Source organism: Cryptotermes secundus, unplaced genomic scaffold, assembly GCF_002891405.2.
Source record: "Cryptotermes secundus unplaced genomic scaffold, Csec_1.0 scaffold179, whole genome shotgun sequence".
Lineage (NCBI taxonomy): Eukaryota > Metazoa > Arthropoda > Insecta > Blattodea > Kalotermitidae > Cryptotermes > Cryptotermes secundus.
In genome coordinates, this window is record NW_019724586.1 from 1333085 (window position 1) to 1357383 (window position 24299).

Here is a 24299-nt window from a genome sequence, read left to right on the forward strand (position 1 = left end):
TCAGCCTCTAGCAGAAATGAGTACCAGGAATTAATTAAATAATTTTCCTGGGCAGGAAAGCGCGGCCGGCGCGTAAGGCTGACAACTTTACCGCCATCTGTGAGCCGATTGTCAAGATAATGTGAGACCCTCAACGTCTCACAACCCTATGGGCCNAGAGTATGCCATATGCAGTGAGCGGTAGTTCGTTAGTTACCATCACATACCGACAGATAAACAGACATAATTTATGCTTCATTTGGTTGTTTTGTATTTTGCAGAAAATTACCTCAACAAAAATTGCGATTTTTTCAAGATGTATTGCCACATGCCATTTGAAAACCCAAGATTAAATGGCGCTGGTGACGCTTCTACCTCATAATTTTGTGAGTTACTACCAGTGGCAGGAAATTAAAGAAAAGTGCGCCAATTGAAGGGCCTGTAATGGCATAATGTCTTTGTCATATTTCACTAAAATCGGTGAAATGATGAAAAAATTGTGGAAACAGACCTACAGACATACACAACTTGATGATTCATACACCCATGTTTACGTGAAGGGTGGAAGTTAGGCCGTAACTGAATTTTAAATAGTCTGGGTGGGTATTGACCAGTGGCCGGGTTTTGTGAACGCGGTAAGGGGCTTTCAGTTCCATAAGAAAAGGGGAAATTCCTTGGCTATTGACTTGTCAAGAACTGTTGTCAGTGGAGATTGTGTACTTTCCTCTACAGGATACGCCTGGATACACCAGGACACACGTGGAAGTAAATTCTGACTTATAACAACCCAGAGGACCAAATCCATGTACAGTGTAGAAGTTGTTTCTAGAATTATAGCTTACACTTTTAGTCCGATGACTGACCCAACGCATGTGGAAGAATGTGTTTCGACGTCAGCTATGCAATTGAAGTGTGACATGGTTTTCTTAATACTCTCAACTACCGACATTTTCCCCGGGTGTAAAGTGGCAGGTGCGTGAAGCTAATCACTCACTTTCATCTAATGCCGAGGTTAAGAATGATAGAGCTGTACGCTTTCACAGCATCGTGTTTACTTAATTAAGCCCAGGATAACTTCGCTTTTTACCGTTTTCTCTCAAGTCCACATCGGCAGCTTTCTCAGTTCTTGTGAACAATGTGCCGGACATGTAGTCTTACAGTCAGCTTCTTGTCCGTAACGCTTCAGGGGTCATTCCATGGGCTAAAAGGGAAAGAGAATTAACTGCACCTGTTCTTATTAATAAAATATAAAGTTTCCCTGTGCTTAGTTGAGTGCCACGTCACGAAGAGATGTTGGGTAGTCGAGATAGAGCTGTACGAGTCAGCTTCAAGTACTGGCCACCGTACGCCCAGCGAGTGTCCCGGTGCGCATTGAGTGGAGTAGTTGGGCCCGAGAGCCGCTAAGAATGCTCTGCCGGGAATCGAACCCAGGTTCTCCGGTCGTCTAGCCTATGACCTGCTTATTATACAGGGTTACTACAAATGATTCACTCCATTTCAAAACACTATATTTTCCAAAGTATTACACATACAAATATGATTGATGCATTAAAAGAACCGCAAACTCACCAAGTTTGCATCGTGATACGCTAGTTGGCAGCATGAGTGCAGTGCCTCACAAAATGGCGACGAAGCTGGAAAAGAGTTTCTGTGTGTTGGAATATGCGAGATGTTCGTCTGTTATTGCAGTGCAGTGTGTGCGTTCAGAGCAGAGCACAGAAAAGAACCGCAAACTCACCGAGTTTGCATCGTGATACACCAGTTGGCAGCATGAGTGCAGTGCCTCACAAATTGGTGACGAAGCTGGAAAAGAGTTTCTGTGTGTTGGAATATGCGAGATGTTCGTCTGTTATTGCAGTGCAGTGTGCATTCAGAGCAGAGCACAGAAAAGAACCACCATCTAGAGCATTCTGCGGTGGTATCGGCAGGTGAGTTTACGGTTCTTTTCATGTATCAATCATATTTGTATGTGTAATACTTTGGAAAATATAGTGTTTTGAAATAATTTGTAGTAACCCTATACTTTGCAAGAAGCGCATTCAATTAGCGCCACATGAAGCCATATCAGTGGCGTACATCATAATTCTCTCCCATCAGCAATTCCAACACTACAGCCTCTCAAATTGCAGAGGTAATAAGTAAGTAAGTAAGTAAAGGTATCCCTGTAGCAGGCCGTGGAGGCCTGTGGTGAGAGGTTGAGGCTCCCTCATTTTCTCGACAGTCGGCTCATAGATGGAGGTAAGACTGTCAGCCTTACGCGCCGGCCGCATCTTTACCTCCAGGAAGATTGCTGATACTCATTTCTGTTTGAGGCTGAGTCGACCCCAGGGCCATTGTGCGGCTGGAAGGATTAGCACAATTGGAAAAAAAAACCATTAACCTCTTTGAGACTTGAACCCGCGACCTTCCGGCTTGTAGCATAGTGCCTCAACCAACTACGCTACTCTTTACTTTTTACACAGAGGTAATGCGATCGAATGCCTGTACTCGAGGCCATCACAGCGGTGCACTTCTAAATCACTCCCATCAGTAATACCAACACCGCAGCCTCCCAAATTGCATTGTTCTTTTTTACTTCATTACGCATACATACTGAAGTTTTCTTTCTCCTTATCATACCAGGTACTCAAATTACACTGAAAGGAAAGTAGGCGATTAGTTCTTGCGAGAACTTCTTGTTATTGTTGAGTTACTGTGTGCTTGTTCGTATCCCAGTGGACTGAAGGTTGTTCTTTGTTCTGGGAGGATAGGTTCGTAAGAGAAAGTCCACACATTGGTACATCTCCTAATCGACTCCTAGTTAAATCTGGCCTTGTTCCATTTCTATCCACTATCCGTCAGTGTTGCCATGTTGTGTGCATTTCGCATTACTTCTCTATTAGACATTCTGATGCACAGTACACGTGAATACTCCTCTGTCATGTAACATGTTATACGTACAGAGGACCGGCTGTGTGTTTAACCGTGTTGCAAGTTGTGTTGTACCATATGTAATGAAGTAACGACGTTTCGGAGGCTGGGGTTTTCTTCATGTTGCTGTAAAGGATTTTGTATGTAGTCTGCTGTGCCCGTTAAATGAGGCAACTCATTGTCACTAACCTTACATTATTGATGTAGTGACGATGGTGATGCTGGTGGAACAAAATGGAATAGAATTAGATAAACTCTACATTATTACAGACTGGAAAGTCGCAGCCCGTACCTGATTATACTGACTTCCCACAATGCATTCTTTGCACCTTAGCATAATTTGAAAGAATGCGTTAATAATGTTAAGTACAACTGTAGTTTCTGTGGTTATTTTGGTTACTGTTATTATTGTTGTTACGGTGGTTACTGGATTTCAATGTTATCTCTCCCACCTCACAAATTCGCCCACAGTTTTTTAATGACTTGTAAGAAATTAAAAAAAGCACGAGGCGGCATTCAAAGGCATAACATTAATATCACATTTCATCAGATTCCGTCTGGCAATAAGCTCAAACGTCGATATGAAAAGGGGGAGACAGTTATGATCTCCTCTGTGCAGGACTTACGTAATTTCTATGCGCTTCATGCAAGGCGTGTTTAGTTACTGGAAATAAAACTTCAAGACTTGAGTGTTCTTTAAATATGTGTCGTTCTTTGAAAGACTCTAGAGTGAGCATAACAATCGTGAACTTTATCCTTAGTTTTTTTTTGTCTTCTGTTTTAGGATGTTTGGCTCCTACAAATAAATGGCAGAAGCGAAGTCCGTTCGAGACACTGTGAAACACATGCGGTCATCGTCTGTCAGCTAATTTGGGTAAGTTGAAATTATGGAAGTTACACAAATCTTAACCAGTTCGGCTTACCCTCTGCATTTCTGTAACCGAACCTGTTCTCTAAATCACTTATTGCTTATAGAAATGTAAGAAGTGTACTTATTGTAATTTAAACGACCTAGTGCATCTAAGTATGATTAATAGTTAATAATTGAGGTCTATAATCGCAACTACCAGACCACCATACCTAGTCTCAGTCTCCCAAACAATTCAAATTCTTGATTTCAGATAAAATTTTGGTTTTGTTCTTTTGTGCGTTTATATTGAGTGTGAAATTGGATATGAAGTTTTACAGTGCAATGTTGCACTTTTTTTTTCGTTTTTCAGTCTTTACATAAAGTGTGAACAGTAATTCTCTGCTAAAAAAATCCAGTACAACCCACGGCGATGATCACATATTAATAAAAATATATTTTATGAGCATTGCTTTCTTATACGTACAGTGTAAGTATTGTTAACCCAGAAGCCTAACAAATTCAAAGGAAAGAGCGAGATGTTTACGTACGGCAAGTTTTGAGGGTCCTATTACACACGTTGTTTTCCAGAAGAAAGCATTCTCACGTGTTTTTCATTTATCGTATTTCATTTTGGATTGGTTTCTTTTAAAATTACTGTTGAAGACGGGATTTAAAAATGATTTTGGAAGAATAAATGAGGTATTTCTGAACGTTCGAATTTCCGTTTTCTTTTTCCTGTTTAAATCTTCAGGTCTTAAAGCTAGAATCCTTTATTTCTGTAAGTGTAGAGAGGTGTTAGTTGCAGAGCTTTGTGTAGTGTCGTACCTGAGTTCTGTGTCGCTCATTTCGTAACTCTTGATCGCTTATGCATAGGTAAATGATTTTCTAAAGGAACAGACTATTATTTCATTTATTCTTCTTAGTGAGGTGAGATTGAGTCCACTTGGTACTGCGGCCACTATTGGCCTATTGTACGAGCCCCAGATGATAGGTGATGGTGATTGTGGAGCATTTGGTGGAATGAAGATTGGCAGGGGAAACCGAGGTACTCGGAGAAAACCTGCCCTAATACCACTTTGTCGACCACAAATCCCACCTGACCAGACCCGGACTCGAACCCGGGCCGCCGCGGTGGGAAGCCAGCGACTAACCGCATGAGCTATGGCGCGCCCAACGGAACCAACTAAGTACCTCGTCACCCTTTCACTTGAGGGCGCAAACAGATCCGATTCCGGAAAGTCCGTGTTCCTGTAAAATAGCAGACGGCGGTAAAAGAGTCCCGGAAGTCAGTAATTCGAAACGTTTTCCTCGTGTTATCTAATAACCGCCGAGTGTTTTGGTTGACGGTCGCTCGGTCGGTATAGTTCGCTTGCGGACTGAAATCACGGGAGTCTTTTGTTTTTGTTTTGTGTTTTGGTTGATGGTTATAGTGTTTTATAAAAAAAAGTAGGGTAACAGATAATTCAGTGTAGTCGCAATGCCGAAGATGGGACGGTGTAATCGTCTTCGAAGAATAATCCGGGTTGAAACTCCGTGTAGTCTGGTAGACGTTCACCGACGTTTTAGAGAAACGTTCTGCCTCCATTTTCAGGGTCAAAGAATATGCCAGGCCAGAAATCAGAAGGACGCAGGAGGCAAGCGGAACGAGTCGCTATCAATGCTTTTCACCGAAACGTCTTCACAGTGTTACATCCCAAACAAATAATGCACTTCATACGCACCGCTGTAAAAACCACAAATCGAATCGTGTATTTCTTTTGCAGTTTTACTAAGGAACCAAATGTATGATGTCCAGACATTGACGTTGTAGCTTCTGTATATTGTGATCCTGGTAATGGATGCAGCCTATCTCCTGCTAGTGGGTGTGGTTGTGTGTATGTACACATACACCACACCGTTCCTCTCCAATCCGGGTGTGAACGCTGCTTTGTCAGTCACGATATTTGGTTTCATGTATCCGAGAGTGCTTGAGTACGCACGGAAACAAATTGGGTAACCCTCACTAACACATCGTATTTTCAAGGGGACAGGACTGTGATGAATTCACTGCACATCTCCCATACTGTTGCAGATTTGTCGTCCTATTTGCACTTAGGTCTAGGTGTTCTCTCGGCCTCTTCCTTTCTTGGGAGATTTGAGGTTTTCATGGCGGTGACTATGAAGAATGCAGACTGCAGCCACTTGTTCACGCTGGTTCCTCGCTAGCGGATTTTTATATGGAGACGGTACGTTCCTCCGAAACGTCGGTTTACACAATATCTACACGGTGCCACATCCCAGAAAGCTGCAGTCTTGTTCCGAGAGACGTGTAAAACTTGAATTTGAAGTTCTTACAGCGGTGACTAAGGAAAGTGCTATATTGTAGGACGTAACGCCTTGTATAATGAAGAAGTTGACCTCGACGAATGTTAACAACGGCCGCTTTTCCCGTAACCTCTATTTGCCATAAACATTCATCTTGCCGCCCGATTTTGTTTCTCCTCATTACGTGACCCTTGCTGCTGGCGATGACTGTCAGTCCCACGGGCATATTCCTGCTGCCAGGTCTTACTCGAGAAAACATTGTCCTTTGCCATAAACATTCATCTTGCCGCCCGATTTTGTTTCTCCTCATTACGTGACCCTTGCTGCTGGCGATGACTGTCAGTCCCACGGGCATATTCCTGCTGCCAGGTCTTACTCGAGAAAACATTGTCCTTTGCCATAAACATTCATCTTGCCGCCCGATTTTGTTTCTCCTCATTACGTGACCCTTGCTGCTGGCGATGACTGTCAGTCCCACGGGCATATTCCTGCTGCCAGGTCTTACTCGAGAAAACATTGTCCTTTTGGATTTCCTCTCGTAACTGTCAAAATAGTTTTGTAGATGTCCATGATCGTCAGTTCCGAGCAATCAGGTATACTGAATATGCGCCGTAAATGGTTCCCCAGTTACATGTGGCCAGTGCCTTGCGTGTGACGAGTTGTCAGTTCGGTTGTAGTACGTACAAGGGATTTGTTAGTGACTCATGGTTGACTGATATGATTCTTGCATTTAACGACTGCGGGCAGGTATGGTCATGTGAGATAGGAAGATGACCATAAATACTCAGCGGGTAAGAACACTGGAATAACTTGGTTGTGGCCTTTCGAAGTACCAACTCGACATTGGGTATGAGTATGAGGAGTGAGCCATAAAAACCGGTCCTCACACTGCGACCTTCAATGATCTATTGTGCTTCCCCTTTGGATTAACCCTTTATTAATCCTACACTTCGAATGAAATGTAGGACTTTATTTATGGGGCGTCATAAAAGTCACTTGGTTCCATGAAAAATTGTCCAAGGTGGCGATATCTTAGGTAATCTATAGCCTCACAATCACATAGGATGTGTGTGGTTGATTCGTCTTCTTGTAGGCACCTTTCACACAAGTTGGGTCGTCAACTCGTCACTTCTCTGGATAATGCTTTACCTGCTTCACCCAACTTGACTTAATCAAACAGTAATAAGTGAAGAGTATAAATAGGGTAATGCAACTCCTGATCTGTAAGTTTCTCCAGCTGTTTCTTTCGTACCTGTAAGGCCCAAATTTATTGCGTGGTATGTTTGTTTCTTTCGCCTACATAGACCAAAGAAAATATTGTGAATATATAATGCTATGTTTTACGTTTGTGTACCCGACAGACTAATGAAAGGGTAAATTTATCTACGCTAAAGCACCACAACACGAAGACGTGAGGGAAGCAGAGTAAAGCGCCGAACGTTGGGAACTCACGTACACACGTCCTCAGTTCCGGATGGCCCCCAGAGCCGGTCTGGACCCTGGCGGAAAAAAATGAATACTTCATATTCTTGTAATCTAACCACGACCATCCAACCGGTGGGCAGTCACTGCACTTTTGAGTCATTGCTTGAGCTGTCTCGGCTTATCCTCAGATGTGTACGTTATTTTAATACAGCAATCGGTATAGCGACTAGCTACGGCCTGGAGGGCCAAGAGGTTCTAGTTCGAGTCATGGTAGGGGCAAGATTTTTCTCTTCTCCATATCGTCCGGCCCATCCGGTGGGTAACTGGGGCCCTTTCTCCGCAAGTAAACCTGTTGGGGGGCGAAGCTGACCGCTCACCTCCAACTAGTGCCGAGGTCAAGAATACGTGAATCTATACATCTACTCCCCCATACGTCTTCATGACGTAGTGCATAATTACTTAAGCATTTGGCCAGGTATGGACTAGTTAAGCAATGTTTTGTGAATCTGGGCAAACTGTTCGCTGTTAGGAAACACGTGAATTTAGTAGGACTAAATCTGAATGCGGCATGTACTGTCTTCGCTCGCTTGGAAACCGAGATCGTGGGTTCGAATCCCACTCAGGGCATGGATGTTTAGTTTGTGTGTGCGTTTTTCTGTGTTTGTGTACAGGTAGAGGCCTTGCGACGAGCTGATCACCCGCCCAAGGAGTCCTACCGAATGTGTAAGATCTAGAAAAACCTAAGTGAATGGAGAAGTTCATGGAAGTAGGCCTAGGCCCACTGGGGCTGTAGTGCCAAGGAAAACAATCTGAATGTTTTGCCCCACCAGCTTCTACTTGAATTCAGTTTTAATAGCGAGGAGAGCGAGTTTTATAGAAAAGGAAGAAAATGGGGCATACCTCAAAATCTACCGAAATATATAGACTTATATTCGATTCGGCTTGCGATATGGAGAAATTCTTAACAGAGCAAAGATCCAGTGAGTATTTAACCTCTGAAGCATGGATTATAACATGTAACTTATTCGCGGAAGTTAGAATCTTTTTGTGTTATAGCCAGCCTCAGGTTATCGTCTAATTTTTTCTGCTCTTCGGAACTGTACGATTGCCCATTGCTCATAATGCGTGTTATCTTTACGCCCGCATGTGGTATAAATTGTTACTCCCCGTGCCTCTGCTGCCTCCTATATCATGCAGGGATGTAAACACAATGTGCTATTTCTAGCTGCACATCGCGTTATTTTAGGTAAGCATTGGCACCACTCTGTTGACGAAGTTTTCGAATGGCTAATATGAAAGGTATCTCAGAAATATTTGAATATGCTGCTATAGTTAGAGAGCCGGGATAGGTCAGTCGGTATAGCGGCTGGGGTACTGGATGGACGACCGAGAAACCGGGGTTCGATTTCAGGCAGAGGCAAGATATTTCTTTTATCCATAACGGTTCGGGGGCCCACCCAACCTCCTATCCAGTGGGTACCGAGGACCCTTACCCGAGAGTAAAGCGGCAAGGGCGTGGAGTTGATCACTCACCTCCATTTAGTGTCGAGGTTAAGAATGGTGGATCTATACCTCCACCCCCATACGTCTTCATGACCTGTTGGTTAGCTAAATAAACTCATGGATAGTTTTACATTTTTTACTGTTATAATTGTGTGTCTGATATATGCCATTTGAGAAGTTCGAGGGGACTTATTAACCCGGCTGAAAATCGTTTGCTTTTTTTTTTTCTTAATTCGCATAGTGGGGGGTGGAATCCAGCTGGGGCCACTCGGCACGGCGGCCGCTGATTGGTCTATTGTACCTGCCCCGGCTGATTATGATATGGAGAATTTGGTGGAATGAAGATTGGCAGGGGAAACCGAAGTACTTGGAGAAAACCCACCCCAGCGCCACTTTGTCCACCAAAAATCCCAGACCCGGGATCGAACCCGGGCCGCCGCGGTGGGAAGCTAGCGACTAACCGCTTGAGCTATAGCGCGGCCAAAATCGTTTGCTTTGTAACATGGGGGCCGTAGGAATATACCGACGCAAAGATGTGCGTTGTGACATGGAAATTATAAAGGAAAGACTGATCAGGCAAGACTGTCCAAATTTTCAATGCTTAATGTAACTTGGGGTGGGGTGAGACCGAGTCCACTTTATACGTCGACCACTATTTGGCCTGTTGTGTCAGACCCGGATGATAGATGAGCATAAGTGTGCAGCGGTCGGTGGAATGACAGTTTTCAAGGCAAACCGAAGAACTCGGAGAGAATCTGCCCCAGTGCCACTTTGTCCACCACAAATACTGCATAAACTGACTTGGGATGGAACCCGGACCGTCACGTTGGGAAGCCGGCGAATAACCGCCTGAGCTATGGCAAGGCCTGATGTCACTTCCTCCGAGAGGTAATGCAGTTTACTTTCGTGAAAGTGACGTTTTAGAACACATGATCCCATTCACATCCGTGTAGCTACTGGAGCAAAATAAAACCCCGTATCTGTAGTCCGCAAGGGAACTACAGCGACTAAGCGACCGCCGCTTGTCAGCGAAGTTTGTGCCAACTTTAGCGGCGTGTCGCGTGGTCAGCGGAACGGATCCCCACGGCCGTTAATCTCGGTTTTCTAGACCGGAGCCGCTATTTCCTTGAAACAGCTCTGGACCTCAGGATCTGTAGCCAGGAACTCTGACCACTAGACCATAGAGGCGGTCACAGTATAAATTCTTATATGAGCAACCAAGGAATATCATTAGTTGAGCTTGCGAGAGAAACTCCGTTCCTTCTGAGGGAATGTTGTTACCGAACTGCACTTAGCTGCTTACCTGTCTTACTGTACCCTTATTGAGTCAGAGACATCAAAGTAGCTGACAGTGTCCCGCAGTTTGATCCAAGTACTGACTCGCATACTAATTATATCATTAAAATCTGAAATCATGGTTACTTTTTCTTCTTCCTTTGATGGATGAGTCCCTCTGGCCTCTTCACATTTCAGAATTAATCTGAAAGCTGTGACTTACAGAATGTTGCCAAGATTCCTTGGATGGGGTATAGCCCCGTCGCAAGACCGCTGCCTAAACAGGACGACACAAACAAATGAGAAACGCGGATATACATCCGTGCCTCAAGTGGGATTGGAACCCACGATCTCAGGTTTCGATCGGGCGAAGACATGCCTTAGACCACACAACCACTGTCATGTTTGCTGTTCATTTCAGAATCTGACATTTGTCAACTTCCCAAAGTACTAAAGATTTAAGATGCATAACACCTCTCCAAGTCGTCCAGACTGGCTCTGGGGTCCGCCCAGTCTTCTATCCAATGGGTACCCGGGTCTCTTTCCACGGGGTAAAGCGGCAGGGGCGTGAAGCTGACCACTCACCTCCAGCTAGTGCCGAGGTCAAGAAAATGTGGATCTATACATCCACTCCCCCATACGCTTTCATGGCGTAGTGCTAAATTAGTTAAGCACAGAGACAACTTTAACACAAACGTTTTGCCATTTTTGTCTGCGGTAGGGAAACATGGCCTTTGACTTTGAGGACAGAATATAGACTACAGGCGTTAGAAAGGCGCTTGTGAAAATATTTGAACACGCGAGGGATGAAGTAAGCCGGCACTTTAGGATGTTAAGTGACGGGAAGCTGCGCTAGTGGGGTGGGCCTAAGTCCCTTGTACTGCGGCCACTTCTGGCCTACAGGTATTGTACCAGCCCCAGATGATAGGTGAGGGTGATTGTGGAGCAATTGATGGAATGAAGTTGGCAGGGGAAACCGAAGTACTCGGAGAAAACCCGTCCTAGCGCCACTTTGTCCACCACAAATCCCACTTGACCAGACCCGAGATCGAACCCGGGTTGCCGCGGTGGGAAGCCAGTGACTAACCGCTTGAGCTATGGCGCGGCCTCAGGAGTAGTAAGTTATGTGTACTGTAGTGTATTGAGTATTGCTATATTCAGTTTCCTTTATTCACTTTACGTTAAAATCAAGCTGTCAACGCAGTGAAGTCCCGTATGTGGAATCCACAGTAATGCAGTGATCATGTCTTATCTTTAACGACGCCTTCTAAATGCGTATGTGAAGTTAATGTTGGAAGATGGGCCACGCCATAGCTCAAGCGGTTAGTAGCTGGCTTCCCACCGCGGCCGCCCGGGTTCGATCCTGGGTCTGGTCAAGTAGGATTTGTGGTGGACAAAGTGGCGCTGGGGCAGGGTTTCTCCGAGCACTTCGGTTTCCCCTGCCAATCTTCATTCCACCAATTGCTCCACAATCACCCTCACCTATCACCTGGGGCTGGTACAATAGGCCAGAAGTGGCCGCAGTACAAGGGACTTAGTCCCACCCCACTAGCAATAAAAAATATTGTTGAAAGATAATGTGAATTGTGAATGAGAAGGATTGTGATCGTGGTCTGTTTTCAAGTTGTAGTGAGACTGATGACGTTCTCTTCAAGACCCCAGCCAGGGTACCGTCGCTCTGGAACGAGATCCAAGTAGGGCGTCAACGCGCAGACGTGACCTTCCGTTTACAGTGAAAAGTTTTACACGAAGATAGACCACTACAGGTTCCTCCCATGTCCCAGTCTGTGGGCTGTGAGTTCTGGTATTGTAAATGCCAGCTGTTACTCCTCCTACTGTAACCTCGATTCTCAAGATATGAAGAAGTGAGTCATGTCCCTTCTTTATACCACTAACCTGTTACAAACCGTCCATGAGCAGTAGCTTCAGCGTATAATTCGTAGGCCTGCATAGTAACTCTTGGATCAGGCATCTGTTAATCATGTCAAACACACGCACTCGCAGGCCACCTGCTGTGGCCATCATGCAGTCGCCTGTGATGGATTTACACTATTGATAAATCACCGAAACTATAACAGTATATAATGTTTTTTTCTACAGTCCCTAAACCAGCCTCGTGATGATAATTGAGGAGCTATTTCAATGGACTAGCGGCTCCGGTCTAGAAAACCGAAATTAACGGTCGTGGGTATTCGTTGCGCCGACCACGCGACATCCTCTGTCCGCTAAAGTTGGTACTAACTTCGCTGACAAACGGCGGTCACTCGGTCGGCATAGTTCGCTTGCGGACTAAAATCACGGAGTTTTTAAACGTAAGTGCTGGAATTTTTCTTTAAATTAGGCTACGACCGCTTCCTCCCACATTCTCTTAAATTATTAGATATTATGTAGTAATTCCATGCTGTAGAGTCCGAATTAGTGATAGTGTAGATACATAAACTGTAAATACTCGTAGAACGCAAGGTCAAATACATTTGCGTACTACGCAGTACAGCCTATTTGATTTCCTATGTCAAATGTACAGATTCACATCCGTACTTGACTGCATTAAAGTCGCGTATTTCTAAACTTGTTTCCTTTGGTTTCATGCCATTTCCACTCGAATCTCTCATACCAGTTGTTATTATCGAGAAAATTCGTGAAATGCTGGCACTCTTTACTTTTATTCGGGACGGATCTGATTGGAATCTCGGACTGTTTACCTTCTATCATTGCTGACAGTATCTTGAAACAGTACGGCCGCATCATATCATGTTCTCAGTGTACGGTGATATTCTGATATCATTCGAAGCCGTGTAATGATCAAGACTGTGGTTCATATAGCGTTGATCTCTTAGTTCTGAGAGAATTGTCACAGCATGTTGCTTAAATTTGCGCTTGAATGGGATACGCGCATCCCAATAAAGAATTGAAACGGAGGGCGTCCGAGAACAACGCGTTGAAAAGAAATGAGTAATTGGACCTCTTGAATGGGGAAGAAACGAAATAATTGAGAAAATTGCATAATAGGGTAGGCCTACTCCACAATTTGTATTCCTCGCCTTATATTTTATATACAATATAGCTTGTTTAACGACGCAGTCAGTAGCATAGAGTACATTGTATCTGTCTGCCATATTTTCTCGGGTCGATTCAACGAGAATAGATTAAATGAAACATAGAATGAAAAAAAAATGCATAAAAGGGAAGGAAGGGCTTTGGAAAGCTAGACGTAGTTGGGAGGATAATATTGAAACTGATCTGAAAGTAATTTGATACGCGGATATCCACTGCATTCTTTCGTGTAAGTCCAGTGGTGGATCTGATGAGCTCATTAATACACATTTGGTTGCATGTAAGCGGAGATTTTCTAACCAGCTGAGTAATTGTTACCTACTCCTCAAACGGGATGCTTTCACATTCAGTTAGCTAAATATAAAGAATATCCGGTTGGATTCTAATACTGAAATCACTCCATAGAGCTGAGTTCTTCTTGACAGGTCGCCAGTCGCTCAGCTACTCAAGAATTTCCCAACGTTTTATGGGACCAGGAGGTTCATTATCGTATTAACAAGATCGTTCCGGTGATCCCTGTCCTAAGCCAGATCAATCCACGGGCGATTCCTCTTCAAATTTGCCTTACATAATCATTGGCTTATTTTATGTCACCCTCGCCTTTATGGTATAAGATATACATCGTTCTCACTAACTATAGAATGACGACCGAGTCATGGAGTTATACATAACCTTCGCATCTGGTACTCGGTAACTATCACTGTTGCCCCGTGCAAAAACTCAGGCGATTAGTCGGCGGTCTGGGTTCAATCCCAGGTCAGGTAATGTGGGATTTGTGGTGGACAAAGTGGCCCTGGGGCAGACTTTCTCCGAGTACTTCGGTTTTCCCTGCCAGTTCTCATTCCACCGACTGCTACGCACTCGTATATCATGCGGGGCTGTTCAGCAGGCCACATATTGGCCATCGTGCTAGGTGGACTCGGTCTCACCCCACCCCAAAAATAACTTATCACTGCTGAACTTTATGTGTGTGTGAGTATTATTATAGATTTGAAGTTTCAAATTAGAATTGTTTTGACATCCGCTATGAGCAGTGCAGTTGAGTGACTACCTTCGCTTTGATCATAACGATGAGACTGTCTGCAGACTGTTTCTTACTGATTTCATATTTGGCTTACTCTTTGACCCTTAAAATGAAAGCAGTACTTTTCTCCGAAACGTCGGTAAAATTTATCGGACTATGCGGCGTTACATTCCAGAAAATAGTACTCTTCATAGTCAACACTGCTAGGAACTAAAATCCAACATCAAAGTGATGCATCGCACAACATTAATTATAGTGCTTGCACATACAACACGCTTCGTTGATCCGTGGTTTGTCGACGGTTTCATTGATCCTTCGTTGGAAGCCCTGACGTGAGCTGTTCAAATTACATTGTGTAATCACAGCACACAGTTGTTTGATTTTTCTTCCGAAGCATGTTGTAGTGCAAATACAGAATGCCCGGATGAAATGCATCCAAAATAAAAAAAAATTATATCTCAGTAACTAATTGTCACACACGTATCCAGTTTATGTCATCGGAAAGGAAAACTCTCAAAGTTTTTTTTTTTCATGCCCATCTGACGCGCATGCGCCAGCTGGTTACATTAGGCGAGCTTAGTAACGATGTCGACACCACAGAAACAGCTTCAATGCTTGTTGTGGCTAGGAGAGTTGCAATATCTTAACGGCTGTACAGCGTCGTTTTAGAACGCAATGTGGACGTCAACTTCCTACACGGAAAAGCATTCTGTTTTGGGATAACAAGCTGAGGACTACGGGTAGTCTGTTGCGTGTAAAATCTCCTGGAAAGACACTGACCTCTGAAGAAAATGTCAGTCTCATTAGAGAGGCATTCCAGCGAAGTCCGCGCAAATCAATTCGTGCTGCTAGCTTGCAGTTACGTACAAATTCCAGGTTCATCAGTGCCCGATGTGCTACACAAAAGGCTCCACCTAAGAACGTACAAGATTCAAATGATTCGTGCGCATAAAACCGAGTGACCAAGTAGCATGCACGAACTCCGCTGTCGTCATGTTGGGAAGAACTGACGCGTCACCCGATTTCCTCCGCCAAGCGTGCTCCTCGGTCGAGGCGACGTTCCATATCAGTTGAGTTGTGAACAGCCACAACTTCAGGATTTGGGTCAGTCAAAATCCACATGTAACATGTGAACTTGGGAGAGGCAGCCCCAAAGTGAAAGTATGGGTCCGCTTAATGCACAGGTTGACTGGACCATTTTTCTTTTCGGAAAAAACTATGACCAGTTGTTCAGGCTTGGACACGCTGGAGTTGTATGCGCTGCCCCAATTACCACCTCAAACTAACCTCCAATAAGATTGGGCGCCACCACATTTCTGCCACCGTATTAGGAATCACCTGGACAGAGATAGCTGAGAGATGGATCAGCAGAGGTGGACCAATCGCTTGGACTCCTAGGTTGCAAAAATTAACGCAATTGAATTTTTTCTTGTAGGGGTTATGTGAAGAATATTATCTGCCAGGTAAAGAACAACGACCTTCAACACCTGAAAGTCCTCATAAGAGACGCTGTGGCTGCGGTAACAACAAACATGCTTCAAGAAACATGGAACGAGGTCGAATATCGTCTGGATATTTGAAATTCATTGAGAAAGTTATATACTCAGAAAGAACTTTGATAGTTTCCCTTTGTAATGGTGTAACCATAAATGTTTATAATAAATGCTTTCTGAGATATAATTATTTTATTTTGGATACCTTTCATCCGGCTGCGCAGGAAACTTGATCGACTTCGTTCTACAACTTGTGTGTCGGAGAGGGACATATGAGTGAGGCAAAACGTGGAGAGTCTTAGCTCGGCAATGCTAGCGAGCATAGAGATATAAATTGTAGTGTGCAACCTAGCGGCCCAACACTCAAATTATGCATGATAGTTACACATATACATTTCTTGGGAATTAGTGGTTAATGCTTTTCCGTAGCTGTGTAGCCCTTACGCTGCTTCTCTCCTTTCATCCTAACTCCGTGTTCTTCTTTTCCCCAAATGCATTTATCTTCATTCACCCTTCTTTCAGGCCCGAGGACACCATAAAACGTCAGTATTCTAAGGGCTTATTTGTTTTATATGTTTTGCGTTTTCTTTTACTTTGGTTGGGTTTCTTTTATTGCTAGTGGGGTGGGACTAAGTCCCTTGTACTGCGGTCACTTCTGGCCTATTGTACCAGCCCAGATGATAGGTGAGGGTGATTGTGGAGCAATTGGTGGAATGTAGATTGGCAAGGGAAACCGAAGTACTCGGAGAAACCCTGCCCCAGCGCCACCTAGTCCACCACAAATCCCACTTGACCAGACCCGGGATCGAACCCGGGCCGCCGCTGTGGGAAGCAAGCGACTAACCGCTTGAGCTATGGCGCGGCCTGCTTCGGTTGGTTACTGATGTTTGTGAGGAACCTGCTGCCTCCATCTTCAGAGAAATATCGGTAACCACCCACAGGACTACACGGTGTCACAACACGGAAGACCACCATCCACTTGTTTGTTGTATTTTGATTTATTTTGCAACACTTTCTCAACTGCGTAGATCAAACGCGTAACTGAAATTGATGTTTCTTGTGAATGATGAACTCTGGGTGGTGGGGGGAGGCTGTTGTAGTTCGATATCATGTGAATCTCCTTGAGGGAATATAGAACAGTCATTCAGGCTGAAACGTCATCATTATAATATTTTGAAATCAGTATGTAATAATGAACAAGAAGAGTTGTTTAATGGGGTCAGATTTCATACTGGGCAGACCGAAATCTAGAGTAGACCTCTAGCTCTGCCGGAAACTGTTAGCAGCGTGCTTGCAATGCTTAAGTTCTATTGAATTGCATTTCACAGCCATTTCGCTTTCAAGATATTCTTTTGTGTCATATTCCAGGCATTTTTATATTTTCATACTAGGCTATGGAGTTGTGTTTACACGAAATTATCTGATAGAGCTGAGATTGAGGCATTCATGTAGGAGATGGGAAATACATACCAAATTTTGATCGGAAACTGAAAGGAAACAGATAGCACGTGAGATCTAATTGTGGATGACAGAGTAGTGAGTTTATTGAAATCAGTCTTAAAAGAAGTATGGTGTGAGGCTGTGAACCGGACCCATTGCCTCAGGGTAGGATCCAGTAGTGTCTCGTGCAAAGGTGGCAGTGTAGCTTCTGTTTCAATAGAATTCTGAAAGATTAACCAGCTGAGCGACTGAAAGCTTCTCCCATAGGTCCCTGCATAATGACATTAGTTGAGATGGAATCAGTATACAATAAAAAAAAATCCGTGATTTTAGTCCTCAAGCGAACTATACCAACCGAGCGACCGCCGCTTGTCGGCGAAGTTTAGTGCCAACTTTTGCGGATAGAGGGTGTCGCGTGGTCAGCGCAACGAATCCCCACAGCCGTTAATTTCTGTTTTCTCGTCCGGAACCGCTATTTTTTTTTAAATAGCTCCTTAATTATGTTAGTATACAATAAGGATATATAATTATTTAGGAAACGAATTGTTTCACGAAGCGAGTGCTGTAGGACAAATTTGAGAACAATGGAACATAAGACACGAGTGACGAACACGTAATGAGAGAAGGGAACATGGCGATACAGAAGTGTTCCCGTAGGAGACTTCTGGAAGGAAGGTTTCAACACAAAAGCAGCATGTGGTTACTGTGGCCTCATCGGAGTCCGTGTGTAGCGAAAGGTACTCCGTATTGGGAGGACAGAAGACAGATGGTCCTCCAGTAACAGCTATCCAGAATGAGGTTCAAGTTGATGGGATATTACCTCATGGGTCATAACATATTTCTTTTACATCCTTTTCAGTGGAACCTTAACCATTCTACCGTTCTGCTGTCTGTAATCTTCTATTTGAAAAACGAAAACGAAGGAACAAATACAAAAAATGCCACAGCTCCGATAGAATCTTTCGGATTGTTTACTTCTGGTGAAAATGTCGATTTTATTGCAACCAACATACGACAGGACTGGCTGCTTTTAACAAACCTCGCAATAACTAGAACGACATGTTTGCCCTTGGAATAATTTTAGTTCTTGTTTTGCCAGTAGTTGCCTCGCTCGTAAAAGCTTATTCTTGCACAACGAGATGAAGAATATATAGCTTCTGAAACATAGTAGTATTCCATTTACCTTGATAGTTCGTTTGAAGGTTCGGTGCAAGAGAAATATGTATTGCAACTCCGCTCACAGCCGCTGTACGCTATTCATTATATCTTGTACGCCTTGGTTTGCTAGAGTAAATGGCACTTAGTACGTTAATGATTAAATTCTTGTACTTGGAGCTACACTCTTTTTGAAACAAACCTCTCCACTGTCAGCATCATCGTTGTCAGTAATTTCACGTTTAGACCTTTCGGTATGTTCAAACCGTAGGATTCAAATGAGCCCTTCCAACGTTTAGGACTTGCTATTTTTATTCTTCCTGTCTGTGTCTGATCTAAAAATTTGTCTTATTCGGTCCCGGCCCATCATTAAGATATGCTTATATTAGTTGAGTCTATAATTTCCAATTTTTTTTATATTAAACCTTCATCTTATTTCGCCGTTTATATTAATGATCTTGTAATGTATAATTTGCTGTACTGTGCCTAAGTCACCATCGAAGGTGTTTCAAGCCCTGAGTAGTCCTGTGTGTTCAGCAAGATGTTGCGTATGACGCTTCAAGCAGTCGTCGTTGGTAGGTTGCGCAGTATAATCCCAACCTTCACGACAGCAGTGAACTGCCTATAGCTTTCAATGATGTTCATGATGATGACGATGCACCTTCAGAGATGTTTTAGACAGAGTTTAATGGCATCATTAAATATCAGAATACAAACCAAGAAGGAAGAAGAGATCTAGGAAATGTACACATACGTTTGAAGCTGTATCAGGTAAAGAGACTTAATCAACGATGCTGACGAAGAAGAAGAAGAAGAGCATACATTTTCTTCATCCCTACGTTAGAACCATTAACAATGAGCTCTGTTATTGGATGATTTTTACGAAATAGTTTGAATGATGTTTTCGTCAATTTCCTGCATTAAAATTTTATTTGGAGTGCGTAACAAACTAACAGAAACGCTTAAAGTACGCAGGATTCCCACATCTGGATTCATCAACAGAATGGGAAATACAAATTTAGCACTTCAAATTGTAATGAATATTGTACACTCCAAAGTTGACGTTGATCAAAAGTTAAAATTATATAGTATTCATGTTTATTCATGTTCATATTATTATGTTTTAAATTGGATAAACGGCCCTGAGCAGCATGAAATTTCTAACGAGTTATTACAAATTATTAATCAAAAGTCTGAGGTTAATGGACTATGCCCAGATCTCCATTATGCTCTTAGTTCCCGTGGTAACTACTCCTATATACGTCACTTCCTGATCCTAAATGGAACCGAGGAGCATCTTGTTCGCATCATATCTCACTTGTCCTCTCAGTGCCAGAGTTATTGCTTGATTCCTTTAATTATCAGGCCCCCTTAACGGAGACATAGTAACTTCTGTAATTTCGTTATTTATGTAACTAAAATATTCAACTTTCAAATAAAAAATAGTATTTTAAAATTTGAGAGAATATCTTTCTTAAGCCTATTATATTTTGCGTGTTTCTCGTTTCTTCGTAATATTGTATTGCGCCGATCACAGTGGCCGTGCGGTCTATGGCATGAACCGTTTTCTCCGGGTTCGAAAACTGCGATCGTGGGTTCGACTCCCACTTGAGGCACGGATGTCTGTGAGTGCGCTTATTCTATGTTTGTTTTGGTCTGTGTGTAGGTAGTAATCTTGTTTCGAGCTGATGCCCCGCCCAAGGAGTCCTACTGACTGTAAATAGATTAAGAAGCTGAAAAAATGACCGATCTCCACAAGGGTTGTAGAGCCATAGATAGCATCCTATTGCACATCACTTATTTATTGTTGTTGAGCCACGCCATAGCTCAAGCGGTTAGTCGCTGGCTTCCCACCGCGGCTTCCCGGGTTCGACCCCGGGTCAGGTCAAGGGGGATTTGTGGTGGACAAAGTGGCTCTGGGGCAGGTTTTCTCCGAGTACTTCGGTTTCCCCTGCCAATCTTCATTCCACCAATTGCTCCTCAATCACCCTCACCTATCATCTGCGGCTGGTACAATAGGCCAGAAGTGGCAGCAGTACAAGGGACTTAGTCCCACCCAACTAGCAATAAAAAAATATTTATTGTTGTTAGTTATTAGCCGGCACACATTGAACATGAGTTTTAAAATCTTTAAAAGTTTTAAAAGTTGTAATCTTTTCTACATCACTGGTGTATGCACGCTACATGTTTCGACAGACATTGGTCATCTTCACGTGTCTCTAAAATTGCTGATGAAAGTGCTCTGACTCCGTGCGTAAGTTCAGTTTTTTTATATGCCCTCGTCTCTGCACCCATATGTTCTATGATGATGGTAGTTCCTCTTATTGTGTCGTGTGTAGCTGTTATCGCAAACTTTTCCATTATTCATTTAATTGCCAATTTCATATTTTAAAGGTTTTGTATCTTAACACGAATGTCAGGACAAATAAGTAAAATAAGAACTAGGCCTTCAACTGATGTTTCGTCAGTATCTGCTCGTGACGATTCTCTGTCACAGGAAATGATAACGAAAACCACTTAAAAACGATTAGACTTTACCCGCTGATTATTTTCATGGCCGATTCATCTCTCAAGACGCACAAACTTCTTCCTGTTTTTTTTTTCCATAGAAGAGGATAGTGTTGCCGTAGCGGTATTCGAGACTTGGTAGAGGCAACTGGTTCGACATTTGGCTGGGTTGCCGTCTATCCTGAGATCTTTTGTGCTAGTTTTCGACGGCCTGTCCAGACGAATGTAGAAACAGTCCTTGTAAGTACGTGTAGATCAGGACCTCCTACTCTGAATGTTTGACCACCTTCATTTCTAAATGGTGCTCTTGATAGTACCAGGTCTCTGGACTGATATGCCGTGCAGAACATAGAATTTCGGAAGTGATTTGTTAGCTGGATTGCTCGACAAGATATTGGCGAGTCCCCAGTTCACTAATACAGATTACTTCGTGAGCATTTCAGGTCACTTCATACAGTCGTTTATTCTGTAATGTTCAAGGTCTAGATACCTTGGGCCTGACATTGTTAATTTTTTGACATACATAAATAAGTACCAGGAATCTTCCTGGGAGTAAAGAGCGGCCGGCTGACAACCTTACCGCCATCTGTGAGCCGACTGTCTAGAAAATGTATGGCAAGTATGCTACAATATAAAAATAAAAATAAACTCCGTGGCATGTAGTCTTCAAGTGAACTATACCGACAGAGCTATCGACGCTTGTCGGCGAAGTTTAGTGCTAAGTTTTTGCGGATTGAGGGTGTCGCTTGGTCAGCGCAATTAATCCTCACGGCCGTTAATTTCGGTTTTCTAGACCGGAGCCGCAATTTCCTTCAAATAGCTCCTCAATTATCCTAATGATGCTGAGTGGACCCCGTTCCAGAACGATTCGCTTGCGCACTGAAATCACGGAGTTTGTTTTTACCTACATTAACCATTCTTCTGTAAGAAAAGTTAGAGTTGTTTACAGCGTACACAACAGAGATACTGCTGTATGCCAAGAGGAACAAGACTTGCGCAATGAAGTTGACTGCGTGAGACGCAAATCATCAGCGCACTGGGCGGATCTCCAACGGTTTCATTGATTCAGCTGTTACCAGTTCTAGGGGAAAAGTGGTCCAGAAAATAATAAAATGGCTCATGGTTCTCTGTCTGTACCCCATGTGGCAAGTCATAACATCATAACATCGAGACATCCTTCAAAACAAACCACATCATTAGGGAGTTCGTTTATGAGTACCAGAAACAAATCCGCAGCAGACGGTAGGCTGCGTGTGTAGCATCCCCTGTGGTTACGGCAGAATAGGCGGCTCCGGAAACATAGGCGTAATTTAAAGGAGGGGCTTCAAGAAAGAAATTAATCTGTCTCAACGTGCTTATGGCGAAGGTCATCGAATAATCTGGAATGAAGCCAACACCCTTAAAACTGAAACTGTCTGCAGATGTAGGCAGTAAAGGGATTGGGTCTGGAATGTTGGACGAATCAGATCCAGCCAGCCATGTCTGGAAAATTTTCCTCGCCCCCCCAAGTTTGAGTCACGCGAGAATATTTTTGTATATCTAATGTATGTTTTCTAACTTGCCAGTTGTCTTTCCGAATCTCCCAATTGTCTTTGTAGTTTCTGTTCAGGATATTACATTGTAGCCCATGTGGCGAGCTCTTGTGACTAAACACAGTAAACAACCTTCGGGCGTCATAAAAAGGCCGAAAATTTCTTTTAGAAGAGCGACTATCGGTGTTCTTCCCAAGGACTCCTCTGCATGGAGTTGGTTGCAAGTCTCTCCCTTAATGTTGCGCTCATTATTCTTGTCTTTGATTTCCCGAAACCCAGAGTGTAATTTATAACATAAACTATTATACGTTTGCTGACGTGTTTTTCTGTTGGTATACTTATCTTGTGGACCGCTTCTGTGGTCTAGTGGTCACAGTTCCTGGCTACAGATACAGAGGTCCCGGATTTGATTCCCGGCGCTACCACATTTTCTGAGAAGTAGTGGGTCTGGAATGAGGTCCACTCAGCCTCGTGAGTATAACTGAGGAGCTATTTGAATGGAAAAGTAGGGACTCTGAACTAGAAAACCGAAATTAACGGCCGTGGGGATCCGATGCGCTGACCACGTGACATCCTCTATCCGCTAAAGTTGACACTAACTTCGCCGACGAGCTGCGGTCGCTCGGTCGGTGTAGTTTGCTTGCGGACTACAGGCCAGGGAATTTGTTTTGTGTGTTTGTTTACGTTGTGGAAAACTGTATAGTAAAATTCAACACAGCGCGCCAAACACATACAAGACAACATCAAAGAACCCTCTTCTCGAGAACGACAAGGCGGCACACGTTTGGCCCCCGTCAAGAGAAATACTAGTAATAAGAGAGACGACACGAACCTAATTGGTTTATAAATTCCAATAAAATCTTAACAAACCAATTACAAATATTTTAATATTGTCGCGTGTCGAGCGTATATCGCGACAAATAAGTTCACGTCGTATTTTATATAGCGAATTTTATTACACATTCGCTCATACAATCACCCAAATTACAGATTTACGCTTACTGCTATCTGCAGTATCACAATTAGTACACTCCAAATGCCACAATACAACTGGCTGGTTGCTGGCTAACTCGGAACTAAGGTAGCTCGAGGACTCGCTGACTGTCTCAGTACAACTCACTGTGAATAGCCTTCGCTGCGCCTCATGTAGCCTCGATCGGACCATACGGAAAACGGCCGCGTAATAGGCACCCCTTTGCCTGGCGCTGTGTTGCTGTGTAACGCTAGCGGAGGTAACCGCTGTTACTATCGTAACGTCGCCGCTGTTGACTCGCGTTGCCTAGCGACCGCGAATCCCTCGGTGACGTCACCGCGGAGGGGAGTGGCGGGGCGGGAACTCGCCTATTACCGTAGTAACGCGAGCCTTACGTTACCGCCACGTACCGCTGGGGAGGTAGGGTTCAACATGTCACAATATATTGGAACAGCCGCTGTAGTTGTAGAAACTTTCGATTTTATACCCAATTGTATATATTATATTATATTTTAACGTTCAGAACATATATTGTAATAGTAACTTCCAACTATATTATGCAAAGGTGTCTCTCTGATGATGGTCTCTGAAGACCGAAACATGTAAGGGCATAAATAATCGAAATAAGAAAAATCTTCACCAGTCACACTAGACGGAACTTTTCATAAAGTCCTTGTAATTCTAAAAAATGCCAGAGATCGATTATCTAATCTTGACACATAGTATTAATTAAAAAAAACTGTTCTTTATGCACCCACACACAAAGCTAAGAAGGGGAACTCGGTGAGATCTTTATGGAGTGGTGGTGGGGGAGGGGGCTGAGGTTTTGGAAACTACTTGAACTGGAGGTAGAGAAGACACTTAGGAGATGAGT

General features: G+C 43.5%; 1 protein-coding gene across 4 annotated transcripts in view; it reads left to right on the plus strand.

The window, feature by feature from the left end:
• Window positions 1-24299, plus strand: part of LOC111862308 (inositol-pentakisphosphate 2-kinase) — a 385987-nt gene that overhangs the window by 263760 nt on the left and 97928 nt on the right. For 2 of the 4 annotated variants that reach the window (XM_023847587.2, XM_033750617.1), the window contains exons 1-2: window positions 1866-1907; window positions 3674-3763. Coding sequence is in view for 1 of the 4 variants with exons in the window: in XM_033750619.1 (XP_033606510.1) it covers window positions 3674-3763 (90 nt within the window). In the remaining 3 variants the exon portion in view is untranslated. Of the gene's footprint in view, window positions 1-1865; window positions 1908-2835; window positions 3030-3673; window positions 3764-24299 lie in introns of those variants that run through there. The other 2 variants (XM_033750616.1, XM_033750619.1) reach the window with 2 other exon arrangements.